This window comes from Hydra viridissima, unplaced genomic scaffold (genome assembly GCF_058129835.1).
Source record: "Hydra viridissima isolate aposymbiotic clone 2 unplaced genomic scaffold, HvirCarnegie_v1 scaffold_9, whole genome shotgun sequence".
NCBI classification, from domain to species: domain Eukaryota; kingdom Metazoa; phylum Cnidaria; class Hydrozoa; order Anthoathecata; family Hydridae; genus Hydra; species Hydra viridissima.
This window is the reverse complement of record NW_028324308.1, coordinates 11,092,966-11,116,267: the sequence shown is the minus strand read 5'-3', so window position 1 is coordinate 11,116,267 and position 23,302 is coordinate 11,092,966. Positions and strand designations below refer to the sequence as shown.

General features: G+C 28.1%; 2 protein-coding genes and 1 pseudogene across 4 annotated transcripts; all 3 read left to right on the top strand.

The window, feature by feature from the left end:
* Window positions 1–1,011: 1,011 nt before the first annotated feature.
* On the top strand, window positions 1,012–5,413 carry LOC145186046 (uncharacterized). Of its 2 annotated transcripts, XM_090097252.1 has the most exons (4): window positions 1,012–1,186; window positions 1,358–1,413; window positions 2,390–4,774; window positions 4,922–5,413. In XM_090097252.1, the coding sequence occupies exon 3, from the start codon at window positions 2,585–2,587 to the stop codon at window positions 4,769–4,771; it is 2,187 nt and encodes a 728-aa protein (XP_089953378.1). In that variant the 5' UTR covers window positions 1,012–1,186; window positions 1,358–1,413; window positions 2,390–2,584; the 3' UTR covers window positions 4,772–4,774; window positions 4,922–5,413. The 2 variants fall into 2 exon arrangements, with proteins under 2 accessions (XP_089953378.1, XP_089953377.1); XM_090097251.1 differs by having other exon boundaries at window positions 1,037–1,186; window positions 1,358–4,774.
* An 852-nt stretch (window positions 5,414–6,265) lies between these two features.
* Window positions 6,266–22,454, top strand: LOC149884006 (ribonuclease kappa-like). 2 transcript variants are annotated; one of them, XM_090097392.1, is made up of 4 exons: window positions 6,266–6,457; window positions 11,334–11,437; window positions 14,553–14,657; window positions 22,328–22,454. In XM_090097392.1, exons 1-3 carry the CDS (start codon window positions 6,386–6,388, stop codon window positions 14,644–14,646), a joined length of 270 nt encoding a protein of 89 aa, XP_089953518.1. In that variant the 5' UTR covers window positions 6,266–6,385; the 3' UTR covers window positions 14,647–14,657; window positions 22,328–22,454. The 2 variants fall into 2 exon arrangements, with proteins under 2 accessions (XP_089953518.1, XP_089953519.1); XM_090097393.1 differs by lacking the exon at window positions 22,328–22,454 and adding an exon at window positions 15,803–17,416.
* On the top strand, window positions 19,170–20,708 carry LOC149884007 (uncharacterized; annotated as a pseudogene).
* Window positions 22,455–23,302: the final 848 nt, after the last annotated feature.

Genomic DNA, 23,302 nt, shown 5'->3' with positions numbered 1-23,302 from the left:
TTAACTAACCATATTTAGTTTTTAATTAAATTAAAGCAGCTGCTGTCATCAGTTCAATTGAATCATATATGATTCAATTATCATATATGATTGCTTTAAAGCATGATATCTCCATAGAGTTAATGCATTTTATTTTTTTTAGCTTTTTTACTTTTCTATATTATAAATATTATAAATAAGATTATGAATCTATAAATGAAATATGAAATTATAAATGGAGGTTTTTTTGCCATAAGTTTACACAAAAAGTCTGTATACAAGTTTACGTAAATTAACTATTTGATACTATTTTTTGAATGTTGTTCTCAGAAGACCCACTTATTGCAAGTATCCCCTGTTGGCAGTATATGTATATAATCTTTTTGCATTAGATGTCTCGACGAAATTTTTTAAAGACTTATCGTAGAATAAGCAAACAAGTGAAAAGGTTTATAAATGAAACAGAAAGTGATCATGATCACAATAAAGTGTAACAATAAATTTGATTGATGAATTTGATAACTATTTTCCAGATGTGAACCTTTTGAGTAGTGAAGTAATTATATCACCGTTTTCCTGTGATGTGAAAAATGTGAATGAGGAAGCACAAGAAGAATTTATAGAGTTAAAGAATGATACCACTGCTAAGGATCACTTCAAAATAACACCATTAAATAACTTCTGGTTGAAAATGAGGAATTCATATCCATCGTGTTCAACAATTGCACTTAAAGCCCTTATTCCTTTTTCAACATCATATTTGTGCGAAGCAGGGTTTTCAGCCATGTTATCTGTAAAAACCAAAAAAAAAATAGACTTGAAATTGATGCAGTTATTAGATGTGCTCTATCAAAAACTAAACCGAGTTTTCAGATATTAATTGCTGGTAAGCAGTGCCAGAATTCACATTGACCAGTTTTTGTATCATATATTAACTAAGATAAAATATTTTTGGGTCATAGTTGGGACTTCAGTCACGTGACTTTTTCCGTGTCGCAAGTTCATCATATAAATAAACGCGATTTTTTCGGCAACTTTTTCGGCTAGCTACCTAATTTCAAACCAAATTGCCCGTTATATACCTTTAGCAAATGTTAAATAAAAATGTTGTTCTGTGAAGTTCATTCTTTGAAGTTCCTTAAAAAAGATGCCAGAAAATTTTTCAAGTCGTTTTCTTCATAGTTATGTTAATTTACACATTTGACAAGTAAATATGCTGACTTACATTGCTTTTTTGGCATTCTAGCACCTCAAAAAAGAATATTAAGCTTATTATACAACAGTATTTGATATTAGTTTTTATAACCATTTGCTTTTTATATCTGGACTTATCAATTTAAAAAATACACTTTCCATCAGTTTTTCGATCTTTTCCTAGACGCCATTATGGTATTCCGTTTAACCTACATAGTTAGTTATCTACATGGATATTTAGTAAGCGCTTATTTATGTGACTTTGATATATAATTAGTTTTTTATATCTAGCTGTTTGAAATGCAGAATAGAAATCTGTATTTCTGGTATCAAAATTTAGAAGACAAAAGCTTAGCCAATGTGTGCACAGTTTTTAGACAACACTTTTTTTCCAGTTTCCAAATTGCTAAAAATGACCTTACTTTGTTTTCGAAAATAAAAAGAGTGATTCAAAAAGTTAGGTTGCTCACTAAAAAAAAGAAAGAAGAATTTTTGCTTTTAAATTTTATACCACCATTATGTGAAACAAATGTTCAACCATTTTTACAATCAACGTCATCTGAAAAAGAAAAAAATCTTGTGAAAGACCTACATCTCAAAATCAAAAATAAAACTCTAAAGCGCAAAGTTGAGGAAATCGACAGTTTTAAAAAAGTTTCTGAAAACTACTGTAACCAGTTGAATGGTCTTGAAAGTGAAAAAAAAAACAACTTAAATTAGCTGTAAAAACCAGAAATGGAGAGAAATTAGAATTTGTAAGACAAGCCATGCAGTGTAAAGCACTATATACAGCAACAAACAAAAGCCTGTTGAGTCTAGAAAAAAAGTTTACCACATTGAAACTAAAGAATAAAACAAACAAAATTCGAAATTTAAACAAGAAAATTGCTTATCGAGATATAAAGTTGAAAAAACAAGAAAAAGAAATTGATGCATTAAAAGCACAATTTGAAAAACAATCTCAAACTTTAAATATGGAATTCAATAACCTTAATCAAATGCTAGAAAATAGTAATGCAAAAATTGAAATGTTGAGTCAAGAAAAAAGAAATCTCAAAAAGAAATTGTCGTGTAAAAAATAATTTAAGTAAAACAATGGAAACAATTTCCTTCTCGTCAATTGAAAATCTCACTTTTTTAAAGTCGGAAGTTAAAGAACTTAGTGCAAAAGTTGATTCATTAAACAAAGAAAATATTTATTTGAATGGTCTTTTAGAATTGTTGGAAGATGAGGAAATTGTAACATTTGAAAGAGGACGTTATTCGAATGATATTCGAGAAGTTATCATGGAGCTGTTATCATTAAATGTCAGTATGAACAAGGTCAATGATGTTATTAAAATTGTTTTAAAGAAACTTGCAAAAAAAAGGAATTACAAAACTTCCCTCATTAGGTACAAGATCTAGATTTATGTCAGAAGCTTTAATTCTTGCACAACTTCAAGTATCAGAAGAAATGTTACATAATATTGAAAAAGACACAGGAAACTGTTTACATGGAGATGGAACAACCAAATATTACAGACATTATCAAAACTTTCAGTTGACTACCAAAAGCGGTAGAATGCTATCATTTGGACTATCAGAAATGGCCTCTGGGGATGCTGCATCAATTTTGAGTTCTTTAACAGAAATGTTATATGATATTTGTGATATTCTAGACACAAAGGACAGGGGAAAAAACTTTGCAAAGTTAATTTGTTCATTCAAAACAACTATGTCAGATTTAGGTTCTGTCAATCCACTGTTTAACAGTAAGTTCAAAGAAATGAGGGAGCTATTGTTACCAAAAGTTATAGAACATTGGGATAGTTTAACAATTGAACAGAAAAATGAATTTAAGGATATGTCAAACTTTTTTTGCAAGTTACATCTTTTAACAAACTTTGCAACTGAGACAGATAAAGTACTGGATTCATTTGAAAAAATTGCTCTGAGTGATGCTCATGAAAACACTTTTGCATTTAAAACTTTTGAATCTGGGGTTGCAAGACTGATACGCACTGCATGTAAAGCATTCCACAAACGAGGTAGTGATGAAGCTGGTGTGGCAGGATATTTCAATTCTTTTCTCATTGGAAAAGGTGAAGACAAGTGTATGTTTGCTCCTTTTATAGGCAACAGATTTAACATTTTGTTTTATAATGGGGCTGCACTGTATTATCATTCTAAATCTATTAAAGAATTTTTGTGTCAATGGCCAAATCCTAAAAATCTACTGAAGGCAGTTAAGGAAGATATATCAAATATATTATTTTTAGCTGAATCTCGTGCACTAGGTATTTTTGATAAGCTTATTACTGGTCCTCTTTGGAGACTTATTGAAGAAAAGAAAAACATTCTTAGCATGAATAAGTATTTATTTCGTTTAAAAATGAAATTGTCAGATCTTTGCAAAGATGCTTCTCCAATGCTCAATGCAACACCTGTATTTGACCCAAGAGATGTTAAAATACATAAAGATAAACTTTATGAAAAATTATTTGAGGATACTGGCAATATAGAATTTGATGTCTTGGTGCAACAGTCATTAGAAATAATTTCCCATGCATTTCTAATAATACTTGAAAGACAAGCAATTGATCAGCTCCCAGGCGGTAAATATTGGAACTCAGATGATCAAATTCAAAAGGCTGCTGAAAATGTACCAACGACTAACAAATCTTCAGAAAGTGATTTTGCAATTCTGGATCTACTTATTCGAACTAAACCAAATGCCAAAATTCAAACAATTCAAGCATATACTATGTGGTACCGAAACAAAACCTTAGCATGGCTGGATGCAAAATCAGAAGAAGAGCGTTACATTTTAATTAAAACAGCTTCTCATAGTGTTGAAAAAATGAAATTAAAGTATAAAGAGCGACAAGTAGAGTTAATTTCAAAGAAAATGTCAATGTTGAGAATAAAACAGCAACTCAAAGCAGATGCAGAAAAGAAAGCATCACTAAAAAAAGCAAATATAGTAAATGTGCTTATTCAATTGAAATCACAAGTTTGGCTAACAGTAGAAGAAGCAGAAGATAAATCTTCAAAAATTGATAATAATACTTTAAGGAAGCAAGTTATTAGAAGTCAATTAGATTTTTATCGTTATGTAATGGGGGCAAAATGTTCATTGAAGCTGTTTTTTAAAACTAAAGTTTCTGGAAATAAACGTATTGATTTAAATTCAAGTGAGCTGATGGAGAACTTGGTAACTATCATTCGTATATGCAACTTGCCTCCACCAGAACAAAGGAACAATACACTAAAAGAAAAAAGCCAACGCAATGACTTGATTAAGGAACAAAAAGAAGAGTTGTTTAGAAAGTTAAAGGATTCTAGAATGTCACATCTTGCAAGACAAAAAAAGGTCCAGTTTTTACCGACTTTATTAGATGATCCAGGTAGTTTAGTTGGGCGAGTTGTTCTTCATAAAATAAAAGAAGTTGATGAAGAAGAGTATTTTTGGTGCAAAGCAGATGTTAGAATAGCGGAAGTCGGAAAAAAAATCAAGCAAACATTATATGATGTTATTTATGAATCAGAAGCTGGAAGTATTTACACATTTCCACTGTTATCTGACTTTGATAAAGGAGATATGATCTTGTTATAAAAGGTATAATCACTGATATTTTTTTTCAGTATTTATTAGTTTAAAATCTTGTGATTGTTATTTCAGATCCTACTATTTAAATGTAAACAAAGATAAATTATTATATATTTTTAATGATAATCGAATTTATTATTAACATTTTACTTTTAGGAGTATATGAACACTATGAAATGCTTTAAAGCTTGGAAAAGCTCTTGTTTTCAACTAAAGTTGTTTTTTATGGTTTCCACAGAGATTTTATTGTTTATGACCCACTTACATATTTTCTTCACTTTCATAAGTGTATATGAGTATGTTCACTCTAATAATAAAAAAGTAATATAAAAAACTCTTGTTTTTTACGGCTTTCACAGAAATTGTATTTTGTTTGACCCAATTGCCCCAAATGGGGAAACGAGCCCTAGGATTCTTACATATTTTTAGAATTTTCATAAATTTTTATGAATTTGTTCACTCTTATAGGATGAAAAGATATTATTTTTAAACAAAAGTTAATTTTTATACTTTTTAATTAGAAATTGTTACTTTTGACCCAAATTGGGAATTGCCCCAAATGGGGAAAACAAGCCCTTGGATTCTTAGATATTTTTAGGATTTTCATAAATTTATGAATTTGTTCACTCTTATAGTTTGAAAAGGCTCTTGTTTTCTAATTAAAGTTGATATTTATGGTTTTTACAGAGATTTAGTTGCTCTTGGCCCATTTACCCCAAATGGGCAAAACGAGCCCTGGGATTCCAATATAGTTTCTAGATTTTCATAAATTTATATGAATTAGTTGACTCTGACAATTAAAAAAGCTCTTTTTCCTTAACTAAAGTTAATTTTTATTACTTTTACGGTGATTTTATAGCTCTTGACCCATATGCCCCAAAAGGGAAAAACAACCCCTGCTCCAACTATATCACAAAAAGAATTTGTATAATTGAATACATTGATTCCTTTAATTAAAAAAAAAAAAAAAAAAAATAGAATGAGTATACTTAATTAATTCTGCTCAACTGTTAGTCTTCTCGTAGACGTCAATTGAAAAGTAAATAAAATTTTTAATTTCGGTGCCATAAATCCTTAAGAAAAACTTCACAAATTTCGACCCGAAACAGGCATTATTGGGCAGTACATAAATCGTCATAACTCGGGAACCAATTATCCAAATTTAAAAAATGAACTCATTTTGAAATCGTCTATATTTTTCACATATTTTGGTAATAATTATAGCTAAAGATAATAAAGATATTAAAATCATGTGAAGTGCCTAGTCATAGTCTATTCAATTAAAAAATACCTTGAATAAAATATTGTCCTGATGAATAAAAATTACAATATTAAAATGTTCGCCTTGTAATAGTTTTTAAAAGCAAAGGGGTCCATGGAGATTTTATGATATATAATTTGGGGAACGGGTAAGAAAAGGTTGGGAACCACTGTGTTAAAAAGTTTATTATTTAAGTGTCATACACTAAAACAACCCTGTATGATTAATAAGCAAACTCGGATCAATTTGGTATTGCAAGACAACTTGGAGTTTGATCGGTACTCAGTGATTTTATCAACTTAAACGTTAAAAAAATTTATAAATTTTCATCTTCTTTTGTATATCCTCTGATTAAAAAAATGCCTCGTATTTGCGGGCCAAAACTTTCAAACTGCTGTTTTGTTTTGAGCATTTGGGGAATAATTATGTTGGTATGTTCTTATTTTGCTTCTACTTTTTCTTAATATCGTATTGTTGATTATATAAAAGATCAGTATCCACACCTATACAGAATCAGTCCCAATCTCAACTTTGAGGACCAAAAAAATGACCAGTGGAGCATTAATTTATAAGATCTTATGTATTACCAGAAGAAAAAATTAAAATCTAATCTCTATAGTAAAGACTGTGCAAAGTCATAGCTCTTAAATTAGGAATTATCGTCGTCGAAAAAAACAGCTAAAATATTGGATCTTTTTGTCGTTTTTATGCTTTTTAAAGATTCAAAGCCACATCAAATAAATAATTTAGTAATAATATCTTGTGAATAGCAGAAATGGGGTTCTGTCTTTTTTAGATTCCACATTTATGTGTACTTCGCCCAGATTTGTATAACATTTGGGGTGAAAACCCCATATTTTGAGGCGTTTTTTTAGTTGTTCTAAATTTAAAACACATAAAAACCTCTTTATGTTTTAGTTGTTAAACTCAAAGATTTGTTTTGTTGTTTTTGTTTCAAATGATTGACAAAATATTGGAAAAACTGACAATAGCAACAATTTTTTTTGTTTTGTAAAAATTACTGTTGAATTGTAAATTCAAAAATAATTGGAAATTTGTAAAAAAAAATTCAAAATTTATGTTAGAATTTCAGGGGTTTTTTTTATACAAATCAAATATTTATAGCCTTGTTTTGCTTATTTTTTTGTATTGAAGTATCTCCTAAAATCTTTGATTTTTTTGATCAAGTTTATTCTACTATTTAAAAAATTGAAAGCAAAAGTTTCTTATTTCCATAAAAGCCTCAAAATCAAAATAATTAAACATAAGCACTCAACAGCCTAAACAACTAAAAATGATTTTTTTACCAACACAAGCCTGTGCTGAAGTTATTTTTTGAAAGATCAGTTTTCTCACCACTGAAATACCATATAAAAGAAAAACTCATCAATGCTGTCAGAAATTTGTATGCCTCCTTTGTTATTCAAAATGTTACAGACATTACTGATTTCATCAAGGAAAGAATACTAGATCTTTTTTCTGGAAATTCTATTGTTTTCAAGGATTATAGAGTTTCATTTGGCATATGCAATTCCTGCAGAGCAATAATACAAAAGCACTGCAAGGGAGAAAGAAAATTTTCTTCTTCCTAACCTTCATGACTATAGCAAAGTGATTATTAGAACTTAGACTAGATGATTCAATTCTTGTAATTGTTTAGTTTTCCAGGTTTGCCAACTAGAAGGACATTCTACAAAGTTCACTTTTGAAACTGATCAATATTTTAAAAAGTTATCAAGTAACTTAGATAAGCTATGCTCAATATGGTCTTAGTGTAGTTAAAAGAGAGTAATACATGATTGTCTATAAGCCACCAAATTTGAAAACTTAAAGAAAATGATAGCAACTAATTAAAAAACTAGTGAAAAAGTTGCTTCCTCTGTAATAACTTAAAAGGTATCTTCTTCACAGGGCACAATTAGACTGAGCAGAGAAAGTGGTAAAGCTTAAAATATTACTCCAGGTTCCTCCAGAACTTAGTGCACACCAAGAACTTCTCTAACTACGTTGGACATGGCTCAAGTTCAAATCAATACTGGTCTCTCATGTAAAAAGATGCAAGAACTGACTTCAACATTAAGCAAGATTACAAATTCAACAATTGTTAAAAAAAGTTAGGGGAAACTTCACAATTGCTGGTGGAAAAGTTAAAAGTTTATTCAAAGTTTCCAAAGTCTCACTTGCAAGGCCTTTAACAAAAACTGATTATTTGGCAGAGGTTGTTCACTACAAGAGTTTAGGGGATTTTATTGACTCAATTCTCAGAGTTAGAGACATTATTTTGCCACCTCTCATCAAGCTAGGTATTGATGGTAGAGGATTTTCCTCAAGCTCAGCTTGAGTGTTATCTCCATTTGTGGAAGTCAAAATGTTAAAACAAGTTCAGCCTCAAATGACAAAAGTTTACTGACTGTAAAACATGAGCAAGAAACAAGTGCCAAGCTTCAGCTACTTGTTGCTGAAAATGTTTCAGAAACTTATGAAAATGTCAAAACAAGTTTATTTGGGACAGTTGGTGTGCCTTTCCTTATTGCATGTGATATGAAGTTCGCAATATCATCTGTGGTATTCAGTTTTACTTAAGCAAACACCCTTACTGTTGGTGTGTTGTTACATCTATTGAGCTCAAAAGTCAGGGAACTCCAAGGAACTTCAGATCCATTAGAATGCGATACAAAGAGGGAAAAAATGTGTGCAAATATTATGCTAAATGATGGGTTATGTTGTTCATAACACATTGTTTGATGAAGAAGATGTCAAGCAAGTTATTTAGTTTATTCCCCCAGTGGAACTTCGTCTTTTCCTTAGAATTGTATCATCTTTTTAAATGAATGCTAGATTGGCTGTTATTTCTCAAATTGTAATTACAACCTTAGTATGGTGGAGAGTAAGGTGAAACATTTTTAGTAAAAATAGTTTTGGTATCTTCTTCAAGATCACCAAAATTGTTTATACTAAAAATATGTTTCCCAAACCATATTTTGTGTCAATTACCACTAACAAAGTTATTTCTTGCTATTTTCTTGTTAACTTATCTAAAGAACAACTTCTAGTTGTTCTTTAGATGATTTAACAAGAAAATAACTCAAAAAAAAAGGTAATGTATTAGGAAAATTAATCTAAGGGTAAAAATTATTTTTCTTTATAAAAAAAATTATGCTTTACATTGATTGCAAAACAGTTTCATATCATCTCTCCATCCTAAAATTTTGTAGTTTAAAGAAGGACTATTGTCAAATGCAACTATATGATTTTTGTAATTTTCAAGTATGGAAGTAAACAAATGAGTAATATAAGTCAGGTGAGGTAGACTCTTCTAGATATACAGAATCAATGACCAACTTCAAAACTCCAGAACATGATGTTCACATGAAACATACTGTGGATTATCAAACCCTAGGTCACCAAATTTTTTGTAGTCTGGTTTGTACTTTTTTTTTTTTTTTTTTTACTAGTATTAACAGTAGTTGTATCTGTTATAATCATTTTTATACAGTTCCAATCAAAAGGTCAATAATTTCCACCAATCAATTAAAGTTTCTGTTTTATCATCTTTAAAGACATGAATAGTTAATTTTATTTCTTTTGTAATATTTTTCAGAACTACTACTTGGTATTCATTGTTGTTAAAATATTTTCACCATATTTTCACACCAACTTTCATTCTTTAATTTTTTTTTGATGTAGTATTTTCATGTTTTTTGCTTCTCTCATTGTTGCTTTGTATATTGATTATTGACTAGGTGTGTCTACATCTAACCCAACATCTTTAATTAAAAAAATGCACTCTGCAGCAACCTTTATTGATGATAACTTTGCAGCTATTGATAATTTTTTAACGGGTGATGTATTATAATATTTTCTTTTTCTGGAGTTAGTATCAGATATTGGTATGTTGAAGCATTCATCCCCATTAGTCTCAATTGTCAAAGTATCAGAATCAGTATTAGAAGCAGTATCTTCCATAGGCAAGTCATTTAAGTTTTCATTTAGGGAGTTTCTTTTTCTCTTTGATGGGTGAATTTTTTTGGATAGCTATTTTATTGGAGCTATAACCTGCTCTTCCTTGTGTTTCTATCTGCATGTTATCAAATTTTTTGTCTTCACTTGTTAACTACATATCCTTCAAATCAGTAATATCAAATAATTGACAAAAAGAAGATTTAACTGATTTCTTTGGTTTTCTTAAATATTTATCATAATCTCTTATACTGTCTTTACGTTTTCTAATAACATTTTGAAATCTATTTTTTTCTAAGTTCTTTGTCCAATTTTTCTTGTTTTTGCTTATTAAGTTCTTTGATTGCTTATATGGCATTCTAAAAAATAAAGTGATAATGAAATTATTCAGCTACATGAAAAAGAAAATTATATACATTTTCAAATATTACAAATATATTATTATTTGTATATGTTATTGTTTTCAGAGATTTTCTTTTATTGTGTATTTATTCTGTTTTTTAATTTATGTATTTGATAAATATGTTATATAAACATAATATATTTTTAAATAGCTTAACTTTAGTACAACATAATATAAGAAAATGTATTTGCTTTGGTGAGTGACTTTTTTAAAAATAATAAATCAAATAATGATATAGCTTTCAAATATTTCGTAAAAATTGTTAAAAGTCAACACCCTAGTGGAGAATTTGTTGTGAATGATTGTCACAAGCTTTTAAAGAATATGGATGTTTTGCAAAGAATTGTCAAAAGAGAAAAGGCAGACTATATGCTTGACTTTGTAAAAACATTCCCACATTTTAGGGATGTTATTAGATCCTGTTATTATTGTGTGTATTTCCAATATTTTGTCAATCATTTTAAATAAAAACAACAAAGCAAACCTTTGAGTTTAACAAAAAGTTTTGTCCAATAAAAAGTGACTGTAAAAAGAAAATCATCCCTAAAAAATATTTATCCCTAGCTTTCTTACCACTTGATAATAAAATCACAGTAGCTGGTATTAGTAGCTGAGAGAACTTGCCTGGATAGATTCAGAATATGTGACATTTCTATCACTGAGTTTATTCATTTAAAAAATTGATTTAAATGAACAATTTTTGGGTATTCTAACAATTGATATTTAAGAACATTAAAATGTAAGATAAAAATTCTAGTAATAAAATCACAAAATTTGCTGTAAAATGGCCGTTTCTTTTAAATTTTTTGCCTATCAAAAAATATTTTTAAAAACTATGTGAGAAAATAAGCTCTATGAATTTATTATGTCATTTTCCTAATCAACCATAAATTCATTTTTTGTTACTTCTATCAAAACTGATACTATTTTATTCTCATTTTTAGGTCCTAATGGGAATCTTTTTTCAAATTGATTCTGTAGCTCTAATTGATGATATTCCACATGCTGAGGGTTACACAGTTGAGCAGGGATATAAAGATGCATCAAAGTAATCAAATGATAGTGAAAATTTAATTTTGAGTATTTTAAATTTAAATAATTTTCATTTAAGTGTAATGTATATGCCAAAATGTATTGGTATGTTGAAAATTATACTGAAATATGTTTTTATCTAACTTATTATTGTTCAATTAAATTTAAGATTGTATTCTGTGAAAAAATGAATAAGTATTAACTATGTATATATGTTATTACATATTATAATGTAATATTATAGATGAATGTTTTATGCTAATCCAATACTTTAATAATAAAAATCCATGATAATACAGTAGTATCAGTAAACTAATAAGGATATGCAACTATTTAATAGCTCCATGTTCAACTTGTTTTTAGTTTCTTTCTTCAAATTGCAAATTTATTTGAAAAAAAAATCTTAAGGTTCTAAAAGTATCAATTACAAATTAAATTCTGATTTAATGAAATAAAAGATTTCAATGGAAAATCTGCTATTTAACTTATGCAACCAGTACATTTTACACTTTTTGAAATTTGTTTTTAATGTAAGTTTTCTCTGAAAGTAAATTAAGTTACAAAAAGAATTTTTTACCAGTAACTTGTGATTTAATACTTAAAAAAATACTAAAATCTAAAAAAAAAAAAATTGATAAATTAAGTAAAGGTTGTAAAGTTCATTATGGAATTTTGTTTTGTTCTTATTACAGTGTAATGATTTCTGACAAAAGTTTTTCATTCAAGTGCTATAAAAATGGCCCTGGAAAGTTTTTTTTTTTTTTTTTTTTTTTTTTTAACTTTTAATTTTAATTTAATTTTAATTTTCCTTTTCTTTGATATATTAGAAAAGATATATAAAAAAAAGTTATTGATGATCATAAGACACCCTTGTAAAAATGATTGTTTTTATAACTGATTTTTTTTGGGTAGGTTTTTGAGGTTAACTCCAAAGTGCAGGTTTCTGCCAACATCATTCACTTGAATTAGTTAAAGAATATGTTTTAAGAATTATTGTAAAATGAAAAATAATGCTACAGTTGTTACTCATATATTGTAACCTTGGTATCTTTATCATAAAAAGCAAATTTATAGTTTATTAAGTATAAAAATTTTTTCTTTTAATAAAAGTATTTTTTCATAAATATTTTATTTTTAAAAAACCTAAGGGAGTTGCTGAGCTTCAGGTTCCTTAAATTCTTACAAGTTTTGAGGTTTTTTTAATCAAGCTTAAAGGTTTCTTGAAGTTTCATAATATTTATATTAATACATAAACTTCTAAATGCAATATTTCAAAAAAAAAATTTAACAATTCATGCTCTGTAAAGTTCCAATCTTTGAATGTGACAGTTTTATTTTTGAAGTGAGCTAATTAGTTTAAAATATAGAGTAGTAAAAGGTATAAGTTAAATATAAAGTAAATCTAGAGTAAGCATAGATGTTAGTAAGAAAAAAGTGAAAAAAGTACCTTTGATTTTTATATAAACTTTGGTGAAACAATAAGTATTTTATGCACTGTTAAAGTTTATCAGTTGTTTTCAAATAAAATAAAATAAAAAAATGTAGAAAAAGAAATTGTGGGAACTTTTCATCAGATATAATTTTTAAAAACATAGAAAAAATCTCCAAATTCCCTTAATCAGCGTCAATACTAAATCATTTTTTATAAAAAAAATGAAAGAAATAGTATAACAATAAGGCAGAGAAGACTTCTGTTAAAAATAAGACTCAGATTATCTATAATATTGAACCTTGTGACAAACAAAGCAATTATGTAGTCTGATTTAATATCCATAAAAGTCAAGTGTCAGTTTGTATAAAAAATAACAGCAGTTTTGTAAAAGCTGCTTTTTATGAGTTAAAGGGATATAGAAATGTTGAAATAAAAAATTTCACCAATTAGCTCTATCTCTATTGTCAATAAGAACGCAAAAAAATGAAAAGTGGCAATAAACCAAAGCAGTTTAAGAAAGTATATCAGCCAGGTTGACTCTGGTTTAGAAAAAAGAAAAGGATCATTCTTCAGTCATTTATTTCTGCAACTGAAAAACAACCTAGAGTTTCCATATTTTTATGTGGTTCTGAATAACAGTATGAATTAGGGCTCTCATGTTGATATCTTTTTTCAGAGATCTACCTGGTCTGATGATAAAATTAATTGGATTTGGTGAAATGTAAAAACCAGCTGCAAGTAAAAGATTCCTCCTGTTCTCCTATGTAACTGATAATTTAAAAAAAGAAGTTTCTGTTATTGATGGTAAAAACAACTGAAACTGCTAGTAAAACAACCTCAGTTTAATTATCTATACACTAATAAGGATGCTGAGAAGTGTTATGATATAAATCCATAAGTTATTTTAAAAATACTCCTTGTATGATTCTAATGGGGCAGGATCAAAGGGTAAATTTGGCTAATTCAAAATGAAACCTCTAGTTTTAAATTGATTAGTTTTTCTCTGCAAAATAGTATTGATGCTTTTTACTAAATATGGTCTGTAGAAAGGTAAAATAGACCTCAAAATAATTGTTCAATATATGTATACAAAAAAAAGTATTTTTATTTAAGTTATGAAAATGGCTTTTAAAATTTAAAACTAAGATTTAATATTGAGGCACTTATTAAGTTTGATCATTTTTAGCAATAAAAATAAAAAGTGATTGATCTTCTTTTATGAATAAGTATTAGGTTAGTTCTTTTTCATAAATTCATCAATTGATATTATCTTACAACACCAAAGCTAAATAAGGAACCCTTCTTCAGCAATCTAAACATTTTCACCCATATCAACAGCAACAAAGTTTGTGGGGTTTTTTTTCAAAAATATTTTCTTTTCGCAAAATGGATGAAATGGAAAAAAATCAGTGCTTTTATATGTAAAATGTTTTAATTTTTTAGCGATATTGAAAATAGTTTTTAGTAATATTAAGAATAATTCTGTTAAAATTAAAAACAATTAAATACAAAACAATTCAGGTTTACATCCTTTTGCCTCTCAGGTTCAAATTATAAAGTCTGTTTTTTTGTTGATTTTTTTCTGCTTGTTTTTATGTTCAGGTCATTTTTTATTTCCATTAAATCTTTATACTGGTTTTGTAAAATTGAGTTAAAGAAAAATAAGCTTAAAAGTTTTTTTTTTTTTTTTTTTTTTAAGGAATTGTTTTATAGCTGCTGGAATCTATGTAGCTGTGCTTATATTCTGTTGCTATCAAAAATGGGCAATGACAAAAGGCTACACAAGATTATAAAAAACACTAAGGTATTTTAATTATTATTACTGTTATAAAAGCTACTGGCATTGAGATTTACAGCCAATTTATGTGACTTATAGCATTTGAAATGATGTCAGTCACTGTTCTCTAAATTGACTGCCAATTTGAAGCTCTCCCTACTCCTAATTATACACATTAATAAACAGAATTTATGTTTTCAAAAAAAATCTGAACTTAATGGTAAATGTGTATATTTTCAAAATAAAAATGTATACTTTTGTTTTTTGTTTTTTTTCCTCCAAAGTTTTAATAAAATTAGCCATTTACATTTTTATTTACCAAAAAAACAATAATATAAACACATTTATAACACAAATAATATTAATGCTATTGTTTGTTTAAATTAAAATTCACTATACCAGGTTTTAGCTTTTCTCCATAATTTTTTGTGTCCTATGGTCTTTTATAGTTAACCTTATTTTTTAAATTTGTGATAAATAGCTTCAATGCATTGTTCTGCATAGTTACCTCAGCTAATATTGTGTTCTACAAAGGGGAAAATGTGATGTGCTAAAATATCTATTTTCTACAAAACTGTCAAAAATATCTTTTATTAATAGTTGAAGACTGAAAAATGAACTTGTGAAGTCTTCAATTTTAATAGAAATATCTGTATCAAGTTCCAAACTAAAAATTGCTGATTTCACTAATAAAAACTTTCAAAAACAATTGTTAGTAAAATATCAGTTGTTGTAGTTGACGTAGTATCCCTTTGCAAAATATCTAACAGGAGCATAAATCTATTAGCATTGTTTTTATCTAAATCTATATCATGGTACCCTCTCATTAACATGTAATATCATGTGGTACCCTCTCATTAACATGTAATATCATGGTACCCTCTCATTAACATGTAATGTGTTTTCAACCAGTTTTAAAAACCTGGCGAAACACATAACAGCAAAGTCTAAAATTTATCCACAATTCCCATTATAATTTGAAGCTAAGTTGGAGGAACAATGTGTTTAAGAAATGTTTCTTGATCTTCTATGCAAATTAAATGATTTATAACATTTTTCCTCTATGCAAGTTAAAAGTTTTATTGTATTTTTGTATTTCTGTATTTTTTTTATTGATCATAACATAAGTATAGTTTCCCTGATTTAAGAGAGCATTCTCTTTCACAATACAGGCGTGTATACTTGCTGGAGTGACTCAATCAATGTCAGACAATGGCAAGTATGTATAATTGTTTCACATCAGAATCTTCTTATAGTTCAGAGGAAGAATGATAATTTTAATAAAGCAATAATATTTAAGAATTTTTGACCGCCATCTAAAGATATTCTTACAGCTACATTAAGAGGATCAAAACCTCTTTCTTTAATTATAAATTTGATAACATCTATTCTATTGTTGACATAAACTATCTGAAAAGAGACTCAGTTGTACCATCTCCTCCCCACACTTCCACAAATGATGACCAATTACTTTCAGCCACATAATTGATATAACCTTAGCTATGATACTATACTTGGTTAAGTTCTGGATTAGAGCATAATTGGAGTTTGAGCAGATAATCCAAGCTTTTACATAGATCAATAAAACATATTAACCAAACTCCAAATGTTCAACACTTGTGTGTTTGGTGAGTTTAAACTGATTCTGTAAGAGGAAAATTTTCAGCACATAATAGAGGTTTGCTATTCATCAAGCATGCTTAAAGCACCAGTAATCCAGAAACGTTTTCCCCAAGGAAGATCAGATTTAATTCCAATAACTCTATGGTTTTTTCTCAGTAAATGTCCTGCTTCTCTATTTAGATTGTCTCATGCAAAGTTCACTGTTTCTATCTTCAAATGTATACATTAGTGTTATGACATTTTTTAAACTTTTATCAATTTCAATTAACCATGGTTTAGAAACCTGAGAAATTGATAGTATATTTTAAAATATTATACTTATACAGAATATAGTCCAACAACAAACAACAAACACATTCACACAAACACATAAAATAAAGTTAATCCATTATTATGTTGTTTTAATTACATTTTCTTGTTATATTTGATTTTTTGATAAGGTATTTTTGGCCTGAATTCATATTAAACAAATACAGAAAATATTTAGCACTTAGCTGTGTTTTATGTATTTTTTGAAATTTGAATATTTTTTTTATTTTAGATTTAATACACTAAAATTTTATAAGAAAAGTGTTTTGTTGTAATAGTTTTCAAGCATAGCATACTACTTGTATATTTTATCCATGCTTTTTAGATTTATCAAGTATGTCTGATAATTATAGCAAAACCATTGTTAAGAAATGTTAAAAAATGTATAGCATCAAGAATTAACCTACCTTCTATTAAGAAGCTATTAGATTCATTTAACAGAATGCTAAAAGAACTTTAAAAAAACTTTATTTATTAGATGTTACAACTATTTCGTAGAAAATTGCAAAAATTACAAAAAAGAGATTAAAATTAGTTGTTGTTGAAATAAGTAAATTATGAAACAAAGTTAGCTTTCCAAGTATTTCTACAAAGTCTGTTGGAAGGAAAAACTTAAAAAGTTATAAAAAAAACATGACAAGTACCTTAAAAAACCTGGCTAAAATAAAAAATGATCCATTTTTGCAGACTTTTTTTAATATTACCAAAGCTTATTTGGTTTTATCAATTTTAATTTTATGACATACAATTATTAAGTTTAGGACAGTGGTTCCCAACGTAGGGCGTAGGGTGCACACACCACCGGTGGGATGTAGGAAATTTTCAGGTAGCATTTATAGAATTGCAAACAAAAACCAATATTGTAAATAAAAATCATTGTTAACCTTTTTTTTTTTTTTTTCCACTCTTTAATTTTTTTTTAATTTTCAGCATCATTGAATTTCGTTTTCAAAAATTTTAGTTGTCATTGAAAATACCTCAGTTAAAATCACATTTGAGAAAAATTCCACTTTGAATAAATATTTAGAATATTACTTTATAGATGACTCTGATCGTAATTATGATTGGATAAATAAGAATCAAAGTTTGATTTTACTTTGAATGAAAATGAGAAATCACCAAACGTGGTGATTTACGTTTAAAATTAACCAAATAAATAAAAAATCAAACAAGCCAACATCAAGCGCCATCATCACATTGATTTATCTTTTTTATAATTTTTTCAGTTCTGATTGTGATCTCGTTTTCAATTGTTCTTACTTGTTGCTTGATTTCTCTGAAATTGTTTGAATTGTGAATTGATTAGTTTTGTGAATTATTGTAATTGATTTGAATTTGAAAATTGTTTTAGTTTTTTAAAATAATTTAAACTCTTATTTTTTGAATGAATTTTATTAATTATTTTAAGTATATTTTTTGGAAAATTTTTGATTTTTGTCTTTTTTTGCAAAGTGCATTGCAACAGTTTAATTAATATTTTGCATACATTTGTTCTGGTAAATACAAAAATGAAATAAAGTCAAATATTATAATCTTTTGAATAAAGTCAAATTTATCTTCTCAATAAATACTTATTACTTTTTGCTGTTTTTTTTTTACATATTGGGATCTAGGTATATTTAATATTATATTTTTTTAGAATTTGGGGGAGCATTCAAAATCTTTGAGGTGTTTTAGTGGGGCCTGAATGAAATAAGGTGGGGAAACACTAGTTTAGGAGAAGTTGGTCACAGTTCTAACACACAAATGTCATTATATCCTTCAAAAGTCTGAGTTTTTATTGCAAAAGATAAAGCATCCACCAGCAAATTAAATACTATCCAGTTAGCAGTTTAATTACATTAGAAAAAAGTTGTTCAGACTTAGATTCACAAGACAACTATAAAGAAAATTATAGAGTAAAAATATAAATCAGCAAGAATTTGTAAAAAGTTAAATGAAAGCTGTATTGAAATTCCATATCAGACAGGAATATGGAAATTAATTATAAAGCAAGGAGAAACCAAAATGAAAATTATCAATAAATCAGTACAGGGTGATTCCATGTGAAAACATCCAGGGCATGCAACCCTAAGTCTCAGATTTTGCTGATTTTTAAACCACTTAAAGATTTTAGTAAATTATGAACATCCTGAAAATTTTATCATGTAATTTCGATCGGTTCCTAAGATATAGCTATTTAAAGTTTGCCTCCAACCAACAAAAATCCGCCATTTTTAAAAATGGTTTTGGTCCTAGTTTCTGTTATATGTGTGTTGGAAAGCTGAAAATGTGTACCTTTACATATTTTGGGCCCACGAATCCAATGAAACAACTTAAAATATTTAATAAGGAACATAACACCTAAAATTTAAATGTTTACCACAATTTTACTGGGGCGAGTCCAACCACAAAAATGCCGATGTAGCTCGATTTTTTTATTTTTTTATTTTTTTTTAGAATTTGTCCTGAATAGTTAAGTTATAGTTATTACAAAGAATTGGAGAGTGGTCTTTTCTAAAACAGAAATAAAAACATGATCAAATCTACTTAAATTTAGTGCTTAAAAACAGGTATTTTGATAAATTAAACGAGAAAAAAAGGTGTAATTGTTGTTTCTCACATTAACTAACTTCACATTCATATATTGTTAAATGCTAAACTCGCTATTTGAAGGAGCTAAAAAATAATTTAGGTTACAATGAATGTATTATACAGCCAGATTTTGCAGTGAACTATCAATTTGTTATACAGGATGAAATACAAAGTTATCATTGGAATAAACAATAATGTACACTACATCCTGTTGTTATATATTTAAAAGAAATTTCTAAAACAAATATTCAGCATAAGTCGTTCTGTTTTTTAAGTGATGACAATGATTATGATACATGCTTTGTGTATGATATTCAAAAGAAAATTGTAGAGTACATTACAGAACATTTAGTTGGTATCAATAAAATTTATTATTTTTCTGATGGATGTTCTGCTCATTATAAAAACTATAAAAACTTTATAAATCTATGCCACCATAAGGAAGATTTCAAGATTAAAGCTGAATGGGTGTTTTTTGCAACCAGCCATGGAAAATCCACTTATGATGGCATAGGTGGTACTGTTAAAAGAATAACAGCAAAAGCAAGTTTGAAAACCAAATATTGAATGTTGATGATATGCTTGAGTTTTGCATCACCAATATAAACACAATCATTTTTTATAAAATTACCAAAGAAACAGTTAATTCAAGGCAACAGCAACTAAAGGAGCAATTTGAAACAGGAAAAACTGTTCCAGGTACCAGAAGTTATCATCATTACATACCCATTTTAAAATTTGAAATTAGTTTTAAAAGAAAAAGCGAACATCAATGTGTTGACAGATTTATATTGTCAAAAGCAGTAATGTCTGATATTGCAATTGTACTAAATCTAAATGATTTTGTTGCATGCAAGTACGATTCTTTTTGGTGGATAGTAATGGTTACAGAGATAGATATTACTACAAATGATATTCAAATTAAGTTTATGCACCCTCACAGTCCTTCTCAAAACTTCATTTGGCCACAGATGGATGATATCTGTTGGTACCATTGTCAATTTTAATTGCAGTAATCAAAGTCCCAACAACAAAATCAGGGCGAACATATAACATTAATGTGAATGATTATAACGCTATAACTAATAAATTTTAATTTTTTTGAGTTTCTAATTTTTAAATTTTATATATTACTTTTGTTTCTTGAACTTCTTTCCAAGTGCTCTATTTGTTTTGGAGCCTTTTTTTTTTAAGTTTATTTGTATTAGTTTGATAAATATGAAACTAATGTTTTGTCAGTAATAAATTTAAGTATATTTGAAGGTGTTTTTATTTCTGTTTTAAGTTTGCAATCTGATTTTTTCTAATAACTCCAACTAAACTATTTAATACAACCTCTGAAAAAAACAACTAAACTTACGATATACATCTGCATTTATAAAATCTCCCCCTTTGAAACAATATATTTTAGGATTAGATTCTATAAAATTACAGAAACAGCTAGTCAACAAAAACTAAAAGTACAGTTTGATGTTGCCAAAACAGTTTCAGTTACAAAACTGTCAAATTACACCCTTTTTTTCTCGTTTAATTTATCAAAATACCTGTTTTTAAGCACTAAATTTAAGTAGATTTGATCATGTTTTTATTTCTGTTTTAGAAAAGACCACTCTCCAATTCTTTGTAATAACTATAACTTAACTATTCAGGACAAATTCTAAAAAAAAATTAAAAAAAAAAAAATCGAGCTACATCGGCATTTTTGTGGTTGGACTCGCCCCAGTAAAATTGTGGTAAACATTTAAATTTTAGGTGTTATGTTCCTTATTAAATATTTTAAGTTGTTTCATTGGATTCGTGGGCCCAAAATATGTAAAGGTACACATTTTCAGCTTTCCAACACACATATAACAGAAACTAGGACCAAAACCATTTTTAAAAATGGTGGATTTTTGTTGGTTGGAGGCAAACTTTAAATAGCTATATCTTAGGAACCGATCGAAATTACATGATAAAATTTTCAGGATGTTCATAATTTACTAAAATCTTTAAGTGGTTTAAAAATCAGCAAAATCTGAGACTTAGGGTTGCATTTTCAAAAAAAATTGGATGTTTTCACATGGAATCACCCTACAGGAAGAATATTTCTGCCTACATTTTAATGAAAAGAAAATAAAAAAGACTGAATACCAAGTTATAATGTTTTCTAATGAGAATAATTAATTTAAGGAATTGTTAAATTTGAAAGTGGAAAATACAATAACATTTTTGAAACTTTGAAAAAAATTCTAAGTCATTTTGATGTATGGAAGTGTATTGCTATGATTATGTGACACAACAGCAGCGAACATAGGTTCAACAATATAGTTGTAAAAATACAAAATGACAATGAAAACAGAGGCTTTACTAGACCATAATTTTTTAAGATGTCAGTATACTGGATCTTATTTTATATGAAAAATCATTACTAACTTCGGGGTGGGTGGGGTGGTGGGGGGTGACATTTTTACAACTAGGCTGTCAATAAACCAGTTTTTTTTAACTAACAATTCCATTTCTCAGATTATAAAAGTAATGCCAAATAGAGTTCAAAAAATGTCATAACACTTAAGCACATGTGTATGTGTGTGCATGTATATATGCATGTGCACGCACTCACGCATTCACAGGTGCATAGACTATACCAAGTTTTTTCTGCAGTTGAAATACACTACTGAAGGATAAAATCAGAATCCAAGTAGGCCAAATATTTTCTTAAATTTTTTCACATACTGAGGGTGTTATGGATGCTAGAGATTATGATCTGATACCTTTATTTATTAGGCAAACTACACAAGTAGTTAAACTGAAATCTGTCGTTTCCATGTTGGAAAATGATCATTTTATCTGGAATGTTGCCGTAAATAGTTTGCACTGACTTGACTACTATAATGGATGACTTTGTTTAAACTTTGAAAGAAAATAACTAATTGCTAAATAAATATCTAGCAAATTGTTCAGATTTTTTTGACGATATAGTTTGTGTTTACTAATGTATATGATCGATTAAATCAGAAGTGAGCAGTTTTAACCTGGCAGTCGACTTGGAGAACAGTAAAGTGTTTGTTTTTAACTTTCTTATCTGTCTCATAAAACTGTTTTTGAATCCTAAAATTCACCCCTGGATGTTTTTATATATACAATATTTCCTGAAGTAATGTTTTTTAATTTAGTAATGTTTCAATGTTTTAATTCAGTAATTTTTAATTTAGATAACTGGAAGCATTTTCGCGTCAAATCACCCGTTGCAATTTTCCTATGTAATTTTGTATTCGAACAGTGTAAAATATTTTTAATAATTTTACTTTCTGTAGTGTAATTAAACTTTTTTTGTAGAAATCCTCCTTGTTATGTTGCTTCTCTTAGAAATGGATTGGCATATCAATTTTAAAAAATGCTAAAGAAAAGGGAGTATTGATGATAATTTGAATAATATAGATAAATGAAAACGCACATAATTTTGTTTTTCTCATCAACATTAATCTTTTGGGTTCAGGAAATGCTCTATAATTAAGTAAAAACTATGAGAAATTTCAAAATGTTTTAATTTTTTAGTGTCGTGGTTTTTTGGGTTATGATCTCACCTGATAGAACCTTCTTTAGTAACTGTGAAATCTGTTGCTTCAGTGTGTTGATTTTTAAAATAACCTTCACACTAGTTACTAGGCAATCCAGTAAAAGGGCCTAGAAATGGTTATTACATGTGGTATCATTTCTGCTTGTATATACTCGCTTGCTATTGTTTTTGCCTAACAGGTAATCTACAACTGTCAGTATTAAGTAGGAACGATTAATCGCTAAAACTGTAAAATTCGCATTTACGTCACTGAGTCGAAAAAATTTAAAATTAAAACCAAATAGCTTAAATATTGGCGTTACTGCAGCGCGGTAAAAGTGCGTAAAAATGCGTAAATCTAAAATCCTTTATGCATATTTGTCCGATTTTACCGTTAATTTTAGGTAAATTTAAATTCCATTACTTTTTCTGCCAGAGTTGATAATGCCACCCGGCGGCAAAGGGACACTGTGCCGAAAGGGAAACTTTTTTGGAAGGCAGATACTATTTGCGGCCGGTTTCCAAAGATTTTTTTGCCGGTAGAACGTTCTTGTCTCCGCCTCCTAATATGCAGCTACCTCTAGAACTTTTTTTTAGACATAGATTGTTTTGGAAGACGCCGCCAATTAGG

Bases quoted from the DNA above. Each gene is read 5' to 3' on its own strand.
- LOC149884006 (XM_090097392.1), top strand. From the start codon at position 6,386: ATGCCTCGTATTTGCGGGCCAAAACTTTCAAACTGCTGTTTTGTTTTG. The intron at 6,458-11,333 runs GTATGTTCTTAT...TCTCATTTTTAG, and splicing joins TTTGGGGAATAATTATGTTG to GTCCTAATGGGAATCTTTTT. The intron at 11,438-14,552 runs GTAATCAAATGA...TTTTTTTTTAAG, and splicing joins GGATATAAAGATGCATCAAA to GAATTGTTTTATAGCTGCTG.
- LOC145186046 (XM_090097252.1), top strand. From the start codon at position 2,585: ATGTCAGAAGCTTTAATTCTTGCACAACTTCAAGTATCAGAAGAAATG.